The sequence below is a fragment of the Pipistrellus hanaki genome (assembly GCF_964339955.1).
Source record: "Pipistrellus hanaki genome assembly, chromosome: 1".
Taxonomy (NCBI): Eukaryota; Metazoa; Chordata; class Mammalia; order Chiroptera; family Vespertilionidae; genus Pipistrellus; species Pipistrellus hanaki.
Window position 1 is genome coordinate 107524312 of NC_140503.1, and position 17196 is coordinate 107541507.

Consider the following 17196-nt stretch of genomic DNA (forward strand, 5'->3'; position numbering starts at 1 on the left):
AAGGGGTTCCAGATTGGAGAGGGTGCAAGCTGGGCTGAGGGACAACCCCCACCCTGTGCACGAATTTCATGCACCTGGTCTCTAGTATAAATATATATGAGGATAAATATCTTTATATTTGTGTAAATATACATATATTAATGGTCTCCTATGGCAACTTTGATACCCACAGTCCAGAAGCAATATTTCTCCTTTCTATAAAAGTAACTTTAAGGCTTAGCTAAATAATTTATTTTTCTTTTCAGTCTTTCCAAGTTATTTAATTTTGAATCCCTGGTTGTAAGTTCCCTATTTGAACTACTACTTATAATACCTATATGGTGGTCTCCCATTAGAGACTGCAAAAATGGTGTCCTTAGGAATCTTTTCTTGCAGCTTTGATTCCCTGTGTTGCTTATTTGCTTGATCAGTTGATTGAGTGATTGATTTTATGTGAATTGCAATATTTTCCCCAGTTTTTAAATTTTATTTTTATTTTCATAACTGTCTTTTTAAAGAACCTAAGTCCTTAATTTTGTTGAGGTCCAACTATTTTTTTTTATTGGATATTTTTGGCGTGTGTCTAAGAAATTTTTACCTAATTCAGTTTTAGGTTACAGGTCTGATATACTTAATTTATTTATTTTGTATCTTTTTCTTTATACTTATCTCTAAGTATATCACTTTTTTTAAACTATTTTAAATGTACATTATACTCCTGCGTTGCTTTAGGTCCATGTTTTTTTTAAGAACTCCAATATCAAATGTTAACAGTAATTATTATGGGTTGATAGGGTTACACATGCCTTTATTTCTTCCTTCTCTATATTTAAATTTTTTTCCCTATAGTAAATCTCTATTCTTTGTAATAAAAAGCATTATGTGGTAAAGAGAAAAGAAGCTCTACCTTGTAATTCCTATAAAAATGAAAAATTAGATGCCCTTTCATCCAGCAATTGTTTAAATTTTTTTAGGTTGAAATTACATTTTCTAAGTTTTAATTTATTTTCTACTGTAAAATAGTTATAAATACATATACAAAATGAAATGCTACTCAGTCTTAAGAAAGGATGAAATGCAACAACATGGATGGACCTTGAGAGCATTATGCTAAGTGAAATAAGTCAGTCAGAAAAAGCTAGAACTATATGATTTCACTCATATGTGGGATATAAAACTGAAATTCATGAAAACACACACAAAAGATTAGTTCCTTTAAAATAATTTTTTAAAATTTATTAATTTGAGAGAGAAAGGGGAGGGGGGAAGAGTTGAATTGTTGTTCCACTTATTAATGCTTTTATTAGTTGATTCTTGTATGTGCCCTAACTGGGGATTGAACCACAACCTTAGCATATCAGAATGATACTCTAACCAACTGAGCTACACAGCCAAGGCAAAGGTTAGTTTCTTAAAAGAATATATTTTCAGTCTTTAAGAATTTATTTTGTTTTATTTTAGCTTAAAACAATAGAAACCCTATTGGGCAATACAACCAAAATTGGAGATGTAATTGTTCTTGGAATGATAACACAGTTAAAAGAGGTAAGTTAAACTTAATAAGCATCATACTTTTATGTGCACCCTTCAGATTAATGAAATGTCAGTTACATATAGCATCTCTAGAGAGGTACAGGAGTATAGTCTTTTTAAAAAATATAAAAATTTTTTAAAAATTGATTTTAGAGAGGAAAAGAGAGGGAAAGAAAAATAGAAACATCAGTGATGAGAATCATTGATCGGCTGCCTTCTGCACACCCCACACTGGTCAGGGCACATTCCCACATGTGCCCTGACTGGGAATCGAACCATTACCTTCTGGTTCATTGGTCAACGCTCAACCACTGAGCCACACCAGCTGGGCAGGAGCATAGTCTTCATTAATGGTTCATATCTCAGTCACTAAGGAGCCTTTTTATCTGTATTTGGTTTCTTGGAAGACATTTGGAAGGAGTATCTTATACAGGTTAACAGATTTCATAATCTGAAGTTAGTCTCCCAGTGTCCTCTGGCTGTACTGAGAGTACTGAGTTTTTGAACAAACAAAACTGCAGTCCATATCCTGGTCCTTGGAGACACTGTTGACTCTCTTAGGTGAAGGTACTTGGTGAGGTCCAATGGCAGCCAGCAAGTGTCCTCTTGTCATCTCCTGATCTTCAGTGGTCATTCTCTGAGTATCTAAGTGTCTAAGTCTCAATTAAGTGATTTGTCTGACATCACCAGATTAGTAAATGGAAAAGCCTAGACTAGGAATTGTTGATTTTTTAAAGTATACTATACTCTCTACTATATTCTGTTGTCAAAATTGTCAGTATTTTAATTATTTTATTATTATATTCATTTTTACATAATTGTGGACATAAGTCTTTTATTTTGTTTTTAGGGAAAATTTTTTCTGGAAGATCCGACGGGCACGGTACAATTGGATCTTAGTAAAGCTATATCCTTCACTTTTATTTTCTTTAACCTATAATCTTTTATTTCTTTTAATCTTCAAGTTAGGGAAATTGATAATATATCATTCCCAATTTTAACTATTTGGTTTTCCGGTGTAACTTTCATATGGTGGTGGTGTAGGAATTTACTGTAGAAACACAATCCTAAATAGAAGCAAAACAAAAAAAACTACTTCCCTCTTATCTGGAGAGTGCAGACAAATCACTGAGGAAGTTTATAACATGCCAAGAATGATTTATACTGTCAGTATTACCAGGCTACATACTAGAATCAGACATAGGTACATTTTAACCTAAAAAATTTTAAGGTGTGATCTAGTCATAGTTTCAAATGTGAAGTCTTTAATTATTGTTTAGAAATCTTGTCAGGCCCAAAATGTGTGTTGACTATCACTGCCTCAACATAGAAATAAAATTATTTTTCTCAACTGTGTGTACCAGTTCCACAGTGGTTTATACACAGAGTCATGCTTTGTCTTAGCAGAAGGTAAGTCAGTATTCATCATTCTACAGTAAAACCATTTCTACATTGTTTAAAATATGTTAACATGGTATAATTTGGGAGAATAGCAATCATAAGAGCATACTTTTGACAACTTAAAATGACTCTCAGTTTGCTAATTGGCACAGGTTTCTTTTTGGGTTGATGAAAGCACTCTGAAATTAGATGGTTCTACAACTTGTGAATATACTAAAATTTTTATTTTATAAATATTTTATTTACTTTTAAAGGTGAATTGTATGATATGTGAATTATATAAATAAAGTTGGGGGGAAAAAACAGATTTTACATAGGGTCATAAGATAAAAGATTTCCTAATCAGGGTACCTTATCTCTCTTTACTGACATATGCATTGTGAGTAAAATGAAAAGTTTCAATTCTGAATCTATTTCTATTTTATGAGGGTTTTTTGTTTATTTGTTTGTTTTAATAGAACTGAGACTGTCTCTGGATCTGAAATTGTTTTCTAGTTCAGTGGGACTGGCAACTTCTGTAGTTAGTTCACAGGGGATGAGATGACAGCCTAGCACAGTGGTCAACAAACTCATTAGTCAACAGAGCCAAATATCAACAGTACAATGATTGAAATTTTTGAGAGCCAAAAACTGACTTCTGCGCATGGGCCTTGAAGTTTTAATTGCACTGTACGTGTGCACTTGCACATCGTATTTTGTGGAAGAGCCGCACTCAAGGGGCCAAAGAGCCACATGTGGCTCACAAGCCGCAGTTTGCCGACCATTGGCCTAGCATTACTGCTTTGTGTTCTGTAGTTTGTCCTTTCAAACAAGGAGGAGAATTGGACAAATGAAAGTGATTTTTTTCTTATATTTTTTCAGGTTGGTTTGAAGATCAAGTGTTTCATGTCAATGCCTTTGGATTTCCACCCACTGAGCCCTCTAGCACTACTAGGTATAAACATGTTTGATTTAAACTCTTTAGGAATTTTATAATGCTGAAGTAGTGAATGTTAGATAGTATATCATATCTCAGTTATTACAAGGTCAGGCTTTGTGTCAGAACTCAAAGAACAATGGAAAATTAAAATTAGAAGACTGGGTAGTATATGTAATTGAAAATTAGTGAATTGACTCCAGATCAGTTGCAAAAGCATTTCCATACTTGTCTTTAACTGGAAAAGATTTCCAGTTGAACTGACTTACTTGTCTCTAGGGTAGATGAGAAGTTCAACTGAGATAAAAGATAAGAAAAACGCTTAGGAGAATATAATTGCCATCCTATATCCTAGAAGCCCAGAACGATCAATTGACCAGTACACTGACCACCGCTCAGTCTCTTTCCCCAGCCAGCAGGCTCTGCTTGCCAATAGGGAAGGGGGACCTGAGGTGGGATGTGGGCAGTGCCAGGCCAAGCCCCCACCCCACCAGTCACCCCACACACAGGGTGACCAGCAGCGGGGGTGGCGTCAGTGAGCAGGCAGGAACAGCCAATCTCTTTGTCCCTCCCCAAGGGCTGTCAGGCTCCCATCACTGGATGGGGAACTGGGGTGGGTGGCCACGGGGGCAGGGCCAGCAGCTGGGGAAGATGGCCCTGATCGCAGGCTAGGCCTAGGGACTGTACCTGTGCCTCTAGTCCTACCTGATAAAAGAATAATAAGCAAATTAAACATCACTCCGCTACACCCATAAGCCATGCCCACCAGCCAATCAGATCGAGTATGCAAATAAACCCAACCAAGATGGCTACAGCCACAGAGAGCAGAAGGGAGGCTTGGGTTTCCCAGGCAATGGAGGAAGCCGAGCTTTCCACTTGCCTTTGCCGGCCTAGGCCTCCACTCAAGGCTACAAAGTTTCAATGATAGAAGGTAAACAAATCCAAACAGAAATGGCGGCAGCCACGAAGCTGGAAAGAGCAGGAGGGTAGGGTTGCTCCTGGTAATGGAGGAAGCAAAGCTTTCTGCACACCCTGGCCAGCGTAGGCCTCTACTCCAGGCTACAAAGTTTCAATTATAGAAGATACATAAAACCAAACAAATGGCTGTCGGCCTTGGAGCCAGAAAGAGGATTGGCTCCACTCCAGGCTACAAAGTTTCAATTGTAGAAGGTAAATAAATTCCAGATTCCAGGGCCTCCACTTAGGTCACCAGGGGGCATGGCTGGCCTGCAAACCACTACAGGCCCCTCATTCAGGCTGCCCCACACCCCAAGGGAACCCCCACCTGGGACATCCTTCAGGGCAAACCAGCTGGCCCCTACCCATGTACCAGGCCTCTATCCTATCTAATAAAAGAGTAATATGCAGATTGACCATCACTCCAACACATAATATGGCTGCCCCCATGTGGTCAAAGATCTTGCCCATATGTGGACACAAAATGGCCATCAGGGGAGGGCAGTTGGGAGACACCAGGCCTGCAAGTGAAGGCAGTTGGAGGCGATCAACCCTGCAGGGGAGGGCAGTTAGGGATGACCAGGCCAGCAGAGGGAAGTTGGGGGCAAACAGACTGCAGAGGAGCAGTTAGGCTTTAACTGGCAGGGGAGTGGTTAGGGGGTGATCAGGCTGGTAGGCAGAAGGGGTTAGGGGCAATCAGGAAGGAAGGCAGGCAAGCAGTTGGGAGCCAGCAGTCCTGGATTGTGAGAGGGATGTCCGACTGCCCTTGAAGGGTCCCAGATTGGAGAGGGTGCAAGCTGGGCTGAGGGTCACCCCCACCCCCATGCACGAATTTTGTGCACCTGGCCTCTAGTATTAATATAAAATTCTTATTTTTATATTTTACTGAGTGAAAGTTACAAGAGGCAGATTCTGTAGCTCTTTAATATAAGTGAAAGCACCATAATATTCGAGCTATTCCAAAAGGGCCTTTTCTGAGAAGAGTGAGTTCCTATCATTTGAGCTATTTGAGCAGAGGCTGACTGCTGGTATTAAAGTATAGGTGGGCCCTCACCGGTTTGGCTCAGTGAATGGATCATCGGCCTGCAGACTGAAGGGTCCCACGTTCGATTCCAGTCAAGGGCATGTACCTTGGTTGCGGGCACATCCCTAGTATAAAGTGTGCAGGAGGCAGCTGATCGATGTTTCTATCTCTCTATCCCTCTCTCTTCCTCTCTGTAAAAAATCAATAAAATATATTTCAAATAAAATAAAAGTATAGCTGGTAGGCTGTGGGTTGAGTGTACAGACCTTTCATTCCCCTTTGAGATATTAAAACACATTTTGAGTTTGTTCCAGTGCTTAAAAATAGAAGATTTCTCATAAAAGTCTATAGATTTGAGTTCTCTTGAACCATCAGATCTGAGAACATGGTTCCTAAATTTTCTCCTAGCTGCAACTCTACTGCAGGTTATATATGTGCTCCCTGGCTCATACCTAGTCAGCCTCAGCTGGAGGCTACTTTGATATCTGTGTTTACTCCTTGAAACCTTGCCATCATTTGAGTTTGCTACCTCTGGGGGAATTAAAGTTTGCATTCTAACTTTAGAATCTATTGTGATGGTAAAGATTTAGAGTATAAGGATTAAGATTTTATTTCGACATGCCTATATCAATTCAGTGCAGAGGCCATGTGTCCTGCTAGGAGTCACTGGCAGGGCAGCCTTTGCAGTGCAGCCCCGCTTCCTTTGAAGTAATTTGGGGACAGTGCTGGTCACACTAAGGAGAACACAAGCCCTCATCAAGCCAGCTCTTTTAAGGGAGTGTTTTTCATGCTAGTTTGTGGCTTTTTACAACCTGCTAGGGTTTCTTTGAAATACATTTCAATCAAAATTGCTGTCTTGGTGTTTTAATTTTATACAAGTTTCAAAATTACTACTTGGGAATGAGAGGTATAATTGAGGAAGCTGGCCATGAGTATTAACATTTGTTTCAGTTTAGCAAAGAGATAATCATTGTAATATCTCAAATAATATTCCATTTAATTTATGCCATTTTTTCTAAATTGAACTGTTTTCTGTGTTTAATACACCAAAGACTAGTATGAGGTGTCATAAAGTACATTAAAATGAAATAATCATTTTATTCCTGTTAGGATTATAAATTACTTTTCTCTTAAAACACCTTCCAAATAAAATTCAGATAAGTCAGTGGATTCAGCAACAGATATTTTATTAAGTATTTTTTATGTGCAAATAAGCACAAATAAATGGTCCTGTCCCAAAAGGATTTATACTAACCTAATACCTTCCCACAATTGCACAGTATATCATACAGGTTTGTTATCCTAGAATATTTCTTTTCAAATTTGACAACTTAGAAAAATAGGTACTGTCAGGCCTTCCTCTTGATCGTATACTTGTATCTTATATTTTATGAACCATGGACAGATGATGTTAGTAAGGCTTGTCTGAGCTTTAATTTCTGAATAATCAGTTTAATAGGTATTGCTTTCTGTGATGCTCTGGTTTATGCTTGGGTATATATTAAATTGAAGTCAGCATACAGTTGTATCAACCTATTGCATTCCTCTGATAACTGCTAGATTATAACTGTAAGGTCATACCTTTGAAAATGCCAAGTATAATTGTGGCAACATTAACAGCTACCATGTCTGAGTGCTCACAGTATACTAAGGGCTAGTTCTACTATACCTCCAAATTTTCACAATTCTGGAATATAAGCTAGCCTTTGTAGATACTCTTACTCCTTAGAACAAATTAGAAGTGACATTGGTCAAATGGTTAGCACTCTTTTTGAGCACTTTGATTAGATATTGTTCAAATTTAGTACCCATTTCTCTTTCAACTACATGGGAAATTATGATTTATTTTAGAATTTGCTTTAGTTTTAAAAGGCACAGATATAGCCTATTATGAATTTTATTTACTGCTTATATATTTCTCCCTTTCTCATTTTAGAACATTTAAATGAACTTGTTTGCTACAAATAATACATTTTTATGGTACTATATAAATTGATGGAAGAAAAAACTTTATTAGAAAGAAGTTTAACTTGTAAAATTATAAACTATCTCCCAGAGATTATTGAAAATAATAATTGTGTTATAATTACCTAGGGCATACTATGGAAATATTAATTTTTTTGGAGGGCCTTCTAATACATCTGTAAAGACTTCTGCAAAACTAAAACAACTAGAAGATGAGAATAAAGATTCCATGTTTGTGTTTATATCTGATGTTTGGTTAGATCGAGCAGAGGTGCTGGAAAAACTTCACACCATGTTTTCTGGTAGGTTTCATTTTTTAATTTTTTTAACTGTTATTGGGGGTCACGTTTTAAAATTAAATTCTTAAAAAATGTATTTTTAAGTAGTTTTTTTTTTTTTTAAACCCGTTGAGTTGGCAGTGAGATATTTTAAGTGAGTTCATCTTTTCTTCTCCCCCGCTCCCCCCCCCCCCCGGGCCTTTTATTTATTTTTTTAAATAAATCTTTATTGTTCATATTATTACAAATGTTACTCATTTTTTTTCTCCCCTCCATTGCTCCCCTTCACCAGGTTCCCACCCCACCCTCTGCCCTTTCCCCACCCCTCATTGTCCTCATCTATAGGTGCACAGTTTATGTTCAGTCTCTTTGTCCACCCCCCACTCCCCTTTTCCCTGAGAATCGTCAGTTCACTCCCCTTCCATACCTCTGATTCTATTATATTCAACAGTTAATATTGTTCATCAGGTTTTTTAATTCCCTTGGTTTTTAGATTCACTTGTTTATAGTTACATATTTGTTGTTCATAATTTTTATCTTTATTTTCTTCCTCTTCCTAAAGAACCTTCTTCAGCAATTCATATACTTCTGGTTTGGCGGTGATGAACTCTCTTAGCTTTTTTTTATTTGTGAAGCTCTTTATCTGGCCTTCGATTCTAAGTGATAGCTTTGCTGGGTAGATTATCTTTGGCTGTAGGTTTTTGCTATTCATCACCTTGAATATTTCTTGCCATTCCCATCTGGCCTGCATGGTTTCTGTTGAGAAATCAGCTGACAATCGTATAGGTGCTCCTTTATAGGTAACTACCTGCTTTTCTCTTGCTACTTTTAATATTCTCTCTTTGTCTTTTGCTCTTGGAATTTTAATTATGATGTGTCTTGGTGTGTTCTTCTTTGGATTCCTTTTGTTTGGGGTTCTGTGTGCTTCCTGGACTTGTAAGTCTAATTCTTTCACCAGGTGGGGGAAGTTTTCTGTCAATATTTCTTCCAATATGTTTTCAGTATCTTGCTCTCTCTCTTCTTCTGGGACCCCCATAATTCTGATGTTGGTTTGCTTGAAGTTGTCCCAGAGGTTTCTTACATTATGTTCAACTTTCTGGATTCTCTTGTCTTCTTGCTTCTGCAGAGGAGTGTCTTCTGGCTCTTTATGTTCCAAATCTTTGACTTGATTCTTGCGATCTTCCATTCTGTTTTTAGGAGTCTGTATAATATTTTTATTTCAGACAATGTATTCTTTATTTCTTGTTGATCCCTTATTATTAGTAATTGATCCCTTTTCATATCCTCATAGGTCTTATCGGCCGTTTCTAGGAAATTCTTGAAAAACCTTGTAAGCGTGGTTTTGAACTCTATATCCAGTTGCTTTTTGACCACCATTTCTTTTGTTTGTGATCTGTTTCCTTGTCTCGGCATTTTCGCAGCTTCCCTGAGTTGGTAGCCTTAAAAATCTGTTTTCAGCTTGAATGGGGTGGAGTTTCAGGGTAGAACCTACAGCCTTGGCTTCCGTCAGCCCTGCCCTATGAGCCTCCTGTACTTCTGTACTCACTGCCAGCACCTCTGAGAGAAAGGTGCCCTCGAGTTTCGCCCACTACCAAACAGTCTAGGCTCTCCCCCAATGAGCCCCGAACTGGGGTTCAGTTCAGTTGGAGGTGGGGTTCAGAGCAGTCTGGAACTTTTGTCTCCTTCCACTAGAGCAATCTAGCAGCAGAGTCAGCAATCCATCCTCTGCGTGTAATGTGTGTGCCTCCGGGACTCTGCCTTTCACTGCTCCTCTGAGTTTTCGCCTTACAGCCCAGACTCCCTCCTTATGTGTCTGGGTCCCCAAGGTCTCGCCCAGAACTGGGGTTCAGAGCAGTCGGAACTGGGGTTCAGCACAGTCTGGAGTTTTTATCTCCTTCCTGGAATGCCAGACAGGCACTCAGCCACCAACTCCTCTCCTGCTCCATACTCTCCGCGAGTACAACGCATCTCTGTACCTTAGGCTTTTACAGCTCCTCTGATTTTCCTTCTGGTTTTCTCTTTCCTTCTAGTTGTAGAATTCCCAGTCAGTCGACTTTCCTGTAGTCCTGGGTAATGTCCATTTTGTATTTTAGTTGTATTTTTGAAATAGTTGTGTGAGGCTGCAGTTAGGTGGTTACCTATGCCGCCATCTTTGTTTCTCTTGAGTTCATCTTAAAAGGCTTACATTTTTACACTTGAAAAATAACTGTGTGTGTGTGTGTGTGTGTGTGTGTGTGTTTGTTTTCATGGTAAATAAGAATTAGTCCTAAATATAGTGTAAGAGCTTGAATTTGGGGTCTGACAGAACTGGTTTTAAATTGCAGTCTAATACCTTGGGCAGATTACTTAATTTCTATTCAGCTTCTAGAGATGTCAGGAGGATTAATCAACCCATTGCAGGGCCTGGCATATAATAAGTACTCAATGGACATACTATTACTTTAAAATAGAAAGTTATTAAAATTTTGTTTTTATTACTAACAACTCATGGCTATTGGCTTTTAAACCTGACTTGTAGACTAGAAAAATAATGACCATGTTTAGTCTCATATTTTTAGGTTATTCACCAGCACCTCCAACCTGCTTTATTCTGTGTGGCAATTTTTCATCTGCACCATATGGAAAAAAACAAGTTCAAGCTTTGAAAGGTATTAAGGATCTATTGAATAAATGTTTCTATATTTATATAAACTAATGAGAAATTATCTATATTTTAATTTTATTCCAAGGATATAGGGTTATAACTAATGAAACAATTTGATTTTTTTTTTTAATTTATTTTATTGATTTTTCTCAGAGAGGAAGAGAGAGAGATAGAGAGCTAGAAACATCGATGAGAGAGAATCATTGATTAGCTGCCTCTTGCACACCCCCTACGGGGGATGTGCCCACAACCAAGGCACATGCCCTTGACCGGAATCGAACCCGGGACCCTTGAATCTGAAGGCCGATGCTCTATCCACTGAGCCAAACCGGTTTCGGCTCAAACAATTTGATTTGTATGTGCATTATGTACAAATTAAATTTAATATCCTTTTTAAATTTTAGATTCCCTAAAAACTTTGGCAGACATAATATGTGAATATCCCAATATTCACCAAAGGTAATGATTTCTACTGCTATATTTTTTATTTAAACTATTTTATTTTTTTAATGAATCTTGTTTGATATCAGTGATTAAGAAATGAATAGAAGAAAAATTGAGGAAATTAGTACAGCTAAGCGATAAAATTATCCTCACATCATGATAATGTGTGTTACACTATACTAGAGACTTATAGTTCAAAGTATTAAAAGTGTGAGTGGCAATTTCAACCATATTTTGAATTTCTTGGTGATATTACTTTAAGTCAGGGGTGAGGAACATCTGATCCAGAAGCCGTATCATTTGATCTGGCCCTGCCAAGGTAACCGCAGGCAGGTCTTGAAATTCAATAAATCTAGGAGCTTTCTTCATAATTTTTAAGTTATAATTTTGTATAGTCCTTGAATGATGTCATAAATATTCATATGGCCCTTGGTAGAAAAAAGGTCCCCCACCCCTGCTCTAAGTCTAGAGTTGCATTCTTCAATAGGATAGTCATTGGTCACATGTGTCTCTTTAAATTAAAGTTAAATTATTTAGAGTTAAATAAAATCTAACATTTAGTTGCACTAGCCACAGTTCAAGCACTCAGTTATTGGACAGTGCAGCTATGTCACTGCAGAAGGTCTAATGGTAATGTTGGTCTGTAGACTTTTAGTAGTTCATTTATTAAAATGCATGTAATTTTTAAATCTCTTAAATTTATTACTTAATTAAAAGCAATAACTTGTTTTCAAAAAATTGGATTGGTTCACAATTTTTTTAAATTAATTATGTTGAATTTTGCTATAGTAGTCGTTTTGTGTTTGTTCCTGGTCCAGAGGATCCTGGATTTGGTTCTATCTTGCCAAGGTAGGTTTTATTGAGATTTTGTGACAGTAAAGAAAATTTTATAAAGTTTAAAAATATACACTGTCTCACATAAATTATTTTTATAGGCCACCGCTTGCTGAAAGCATTACTAATGAATTCAGGCAAAGAGTGCCATTTTCGGTTTTTACTACTAATCCTTGCAGGTAAATATTAAAATTTTGTGGGTTTTTTTCCTTTTATTTAAAAGTTAATTCTTTACATAGTGTATGTTTGTGATATATAAGGTTTTCTTTCTTTCTTTATTTTTTATTTTTTATTTTTTTATTTTATTTTTTTAAATATATTTTATTGATTTTGTACATAGAGGAAGGGAGAGAGATAGAGAGTTAGAAACATCGATGAGAGAGAGTCATTGATCAGCTGCCTCTTACACACCCCCTACTGGGGATATGCCCGCAACCAAGGTACATGCCTTTGACCGGAGTAGAACCCGAGACCTTTCAGTCCCCAAGCCGACACTCTATCCACTGAGCCAAACCGGTTTCGGCAGGTTTTCTTTATTTTGTATATGACCAATAAATGCCTTTTAAAAATAAAAAAATAAAAATAAATAAAAGTTAATTCTTAAAAAAAATAAATAAAATAAAAGTTAATTCTTGTGTCTCTGAAGTGTGACTATTATGAAATAAATATAAAATTTCACTTTAAATTTCTAAAACTTTGAAAATATTTTAACTATATTCAAATAATTCACTACTAATGAATTTAGAAGTTTGACTAATGGAGTTTGTTTTAAATTTATCTTTTTATTGATTTCAGAGAGGAAGGGAGAGGGAAAGAGAGATAGAAACATCAATAATGATAGAGAATCATTGATCAGCTGTCTCAAGCCTACATGTGCCCTATCTAACCAAGAATTAAACCATGACCTCCTGGTTCATAGGTTGACATTCAACCACTGAGTCACCTCAGCCTGGCAACTAATGGAAATTTTAAAATAGATATTCTCATGTAGGGAGCGGTTATAGGGGTAAGCCTTGGACTGACCTGCTGGCAAGATCTTGTGGCTGCTCCCTAGATCTTTTCTGGGTAGCTAATGGGCTGTGGGAGGGGCAGCAAGTGCTGCCAAAACAAGTGAAACTTACAGCTACATTGTAAATTACCTTGTTTACCTCTGATTATAAAATAAACCATCCATCAGCTTGCAGTCTTGATCTGGTCTGTGGTCTCAGCCAGGCACAGAAGATCAACCTACACCCTATTCTCTTTGTCTGTCTTTTCTTCATCCTTTACCAGCCCTTTCTCAGGCTCACCGAACCCTTGGGTGTGCTGGTACGGCACATTCTCATTACATACACATCCTTTCAAAAAAGTGACAATGGAAGAATGAAAAGATTACATGTTTACTATTTGTGCCACAGGCTCTTCTGAGGCATACCCTCAGTCTTTGGTTCTCCTCTTTTCTGTCCACATTCACTCCTGCTATGACCTTATCTATCTCCACGGCTTTAAATGCCATCTATATTTTGACAATTCCCACATTTATATATCCAGCTTAGACCTCCCAAACTCCAGCCTCACATATGCAGTTGCCTACTCATCATTTTCCCTTGGATGTCTAATAAACAACTCTAGATTGAATCTCTGATCCTCTTCCTCCCCTGTTAGGCCCAAACCTGTTCTGTAGCCTTCCTCATCAGAGTTCATGTGACCTTTATCCTTTCGGTTGCTCAGGCCCAAAACTTTGGGTTTCTCTCACATGCAGTTTTACAGGTAGTCCTTCAACCTTTTTTTTTTTTTTTTTTTTTTTTTTTTTTATAAATCTTTATTGGTCATATTATTACAAATGTTCCTCATTTTTTTTCTCCCTCCATTGCTCCCCTCCACCAGGTTCCCACCCCACCCTCTGTCCTTTCCCCAACCCCCATTGTCCTCATCCTTAGGTGCACAGTTTGTGTTCATTCTCTTCCCACACCCCTCATTCCCCTTTTCCCTGAGAATCGTCAGTTCACTCCCCTTCCATACCTCTGATTCTATTATATTCAACAGTTAATATAGTTAATCAGATTTTTTAAAAAATTCCCTTGGTTTTTAGATTCACTTGTTGATAGTTACGTATTTGTTGTTCATAATTTTTATCTTTATTTTCTTCCTCTTCCTAAAGAACCCCCTTCAGCAATTCATATCATTCTAGTTTGGCGATGATGAACTCCTTTAGCTTTTTTTTATTTGTGAAGCTCTTTATCTGGCCTTCGATTCTGAGTGATAGCTTTGCTGGGTAGATTATTTTTGGCTGTAGGTTCTTGCTATTCATCACTTTGAATATTTCTTGCCATTCCCATCTGGCCTGCATGATTTCTGTTGAGAAATCAGCTGACAATTGTATAGGTGCTCCTTTATAGGTAACTACCTGCTTTGCTCTTGCTGCTTTTAATATTCTCTCTTTGTCTTTTGCTCTTGGAATTTTAATTATGATGTGTCTTGGTGTGGTCCTCTTTGGATTCCTTTCAATAGGGGTTCTGTGCGCTTCCTGGACTTGTAGGTCTAATTCTTTCACTAGATGGGGGAAGTTTTCTGTTACTATTTCTTTCAGTATGTTTTCAGTATCTTGCTCTCTCTCTTCTTCTGGGACCCCCATAATTCTGATGTTGGTTCGCTTGAAGTTGTCCCAGAGGTTTCTTACATTATGTTCAACTTTCTGGATTCTCTTGTCTTCTTGCTTCTGCAGAGGAGTGTCTTCTGGCTCTTTATGTTCCAAATCTTTGACTTGATTCTTGCGATCTTCCATTCTGTTTTTAGGAGTCTGTATAATATTTTTTATTTCAGACAATGTATTCTTTATTTCTTGTTGATCCCTTATTATTAGTAATTGATCCCTTTTCATATCCTCATAGGTCTTATCGGCCGTTTCTAGGAAATTCTTGAAAAACCTTGTAAGCGTGGTTTTGAACTCTATATCCAGTTGCTTTTGTCCTCCATTTCTTTTGTTTGTGATCTGTTTCCTTGTCTCGGCATTTTCGCAGCTTCCCTGAGTTGGTAGCCTTAAAAGTCTCTGTGTTCAACTTGGATGGGGCAGAGTTTCAGGGTGGAGCCTACAGCCTTGGCTTCCGCCAGCCATGCCCTGTGAGGCTCCTGAGTCTCAGTATTCCTCAGGGTCCTTCATTACTAATTGCAAGCACCTCTGAGAGTATGGTGCGCACGAGTTTCGCGCGCTACCAAACAGTCTAGGCTCTCTCCCAATGAGCCCGGAACTGGGGTTCAGTTCAGTTGGAAGTGGGGTTGGAAGTGGGGTTCAGAGCAGTCTGGAGCTTTTGTCTCCTTCCCACTGGGGCAATCCAGCTGCACAGTCAACCGCCTGTTCTCCGCGCACGATGTGTACTCCTCTGGGACTTCCTTTCGCCACTCCCCTGGGTTTCCACCTTACACCCCAGGCTCCCTCTGTATGAGCTTGGGTCCCCAGGGTCTGGCCTAGAACTGGGGTTCAGAGCAGTTGGAACTGGGGCTCAGCATAGTCTGGAGCTTTTGTCTCCTTCCCACTAGGGCAATCTAGCAGCAAAGTCTACAGTCCGTCCTCTGCATGTAATGTGCACGACTCTGGGACTGCCTTTTCCCGCTCCCCTGAGATTTCACCTTACAGCCCAGGTTCCCTCTGTATGAGCCTGGGTCCCCAGAGTCTGGCCAAAACTGGGGGTCAGTGCAGTTGGAATTGGGGTTCAGCACAGTCCGGAGCTTTTATCTCCTTCCCTCTAGGGAATGCCAGCCAGGCTTTCAGCCTCTCCCTTCTCTCTGGCTCTGTCCTCTCTGCGCTCTTGTGCAACGTGTCTCCATACTTTAGGCTTTTACAGCTCCTCTGATTTTTCTTCTGGTTTTCTCTTTCCTTCTCATTGTAGAATTTCCAGTCAGTCGACTTTCCTGTAGTTCTGGGTAATGTCCATTTTGTATTTTAGTTGTATTTTATTGAAATTGTTGTGTGAGGCTGCAGTTAGGTGTTTACCTATGCCGCCATCTTGGATTCTCCAGTCCTTCAACCTTGTTAAGAAAGGTTTCAAAATATACCCATTATTGGCTGCCTCTTTACAGCTTCATGCTTGTGACCCTCTGTCATCTTCTAACCTGGGTTACTGTAATAGCCTCCTGGTCTCTAGCTTCCACCTCTACCCTTCTGTAATCTATTTTTAATACTATGTCAGTGGATCCTTTAAAATTTAAGGCCCCTTACTGATCCTAAAAGATGGGCCCCCCCTCATGTCATTTATTAACAGCCAATATCCTTGCAAGGTAGTCAGGCCCTGTATGATATGCCTCTTATTTCCTCTGCTACTTTTCCTCATTTATTCCAGTCGCTACAGCTTTTTTTTTTCTTCTGTTCATCAGATGTGCCAAGCATGCTACATCTTACAGCATATGCTATACCTGTTCCCTCTGCCTGCAATATTCTGCCTCTGTCTTCCTCTCTCACCTCTTCAAGTCTGTGCTCAAATCAAACTGCATTATGAGCCTACCCATTCTGATCATCCTCTTTCATACTCCAGCCTTCTAGACCACCCCCCACAAATGTTCCACTTGACCTTTTTTTCCCCATACACGTAATCATTTTCCAAGATACTGTATATCATGTTTATTGTTTTTTTCTCTGATCGCCCTTTTCTCATTAGAATGTAAACTTCATGAGGACTAGGATCTTTTTGTTTTGTTCACTCATTTCTACAATAGTGCAATACACATATTAAAAGCTCAATAAATTACTGTTTAATGAATAGACAAATAGGTAAATTCTTATTGAATTTTTGCTATGGTAAACAATGGAAAGTAGGAATGGTTTTGTATTATAAAATCATTTGCCTTTTATGCCCTAGTCAGTTTGGCTCTGTGGATAGAGCACCAGCCAGTGGACTAAAGGGTCCCAGATTCCATTCCAGTCAAGGGCACATGTCTGGGTTGTGGATTCAGTTCCCAATAGGGGGCGTGCAGGAGGCAGCCAATCAGTGATTCCCATCATTATTGTTTCTCTCTCTCTCCCCCACCCCTCTTCCTTCCTCTCTGAAACCAATAATATATTTTTAAAAAGAAAAAGAAAAATAAATTACCTCATATTTTTTTCTGATAAAATCAAATCCAACTATTTTTATTTCAGAATTCAGTATTGTACACAAGAAATTATTGTCTTTCGTGAAGACTTAGTGAATAAAATGTGCAGAAACTGTGTCCGTTTTCCTAGTAGCAATTTGGATATTCCTAATCATGT

General features: G+C 38.4%; 1 protein-coding gene across 1 annotated transcript in view; it reads left to right on the top strand.

Annotated features, from left to right (window-relative positions):
* Positions 1-17196, top strand: part of POLE2 (DNA polymerase epsilon 2, accessory subunit) — a 60470-nt gene that overhangs the window by 22622 nt on the left and 20652 nt on the right. Inside the window, exons 7-16 of the mRNA XM_084885228.1 lie at positions 1441-1524; positions 2363-2419; positions 2874-2922; positions 3775-3847; positions 7905-8077; positions 10612-10701; positions 11102-11156; positions 11931-11990; positions 12077-12154; positions 17086-17194. Coding sequence (XP_084741354.1) covers positions 1441-1524; positions 2363-2419; positions 2874-2922; positions 3775-3847; positions 7905-8077; positions 10612-10701; positions 11102-11156; positions 11931-11990; positions 12077-12154; positions 17086-17194 — 828 coding nt within the window. The remainder of the gene's footprint in view (positions 1-1440; positions 1525-2362; positions 2420-2873; positions 2923-3774; positions 3848-7904; positions 8078-10611; positions 10702-11101; positions 11157-11930; positions 11991-12076; positions 12155-17085; positions 17195-17196) is intronic.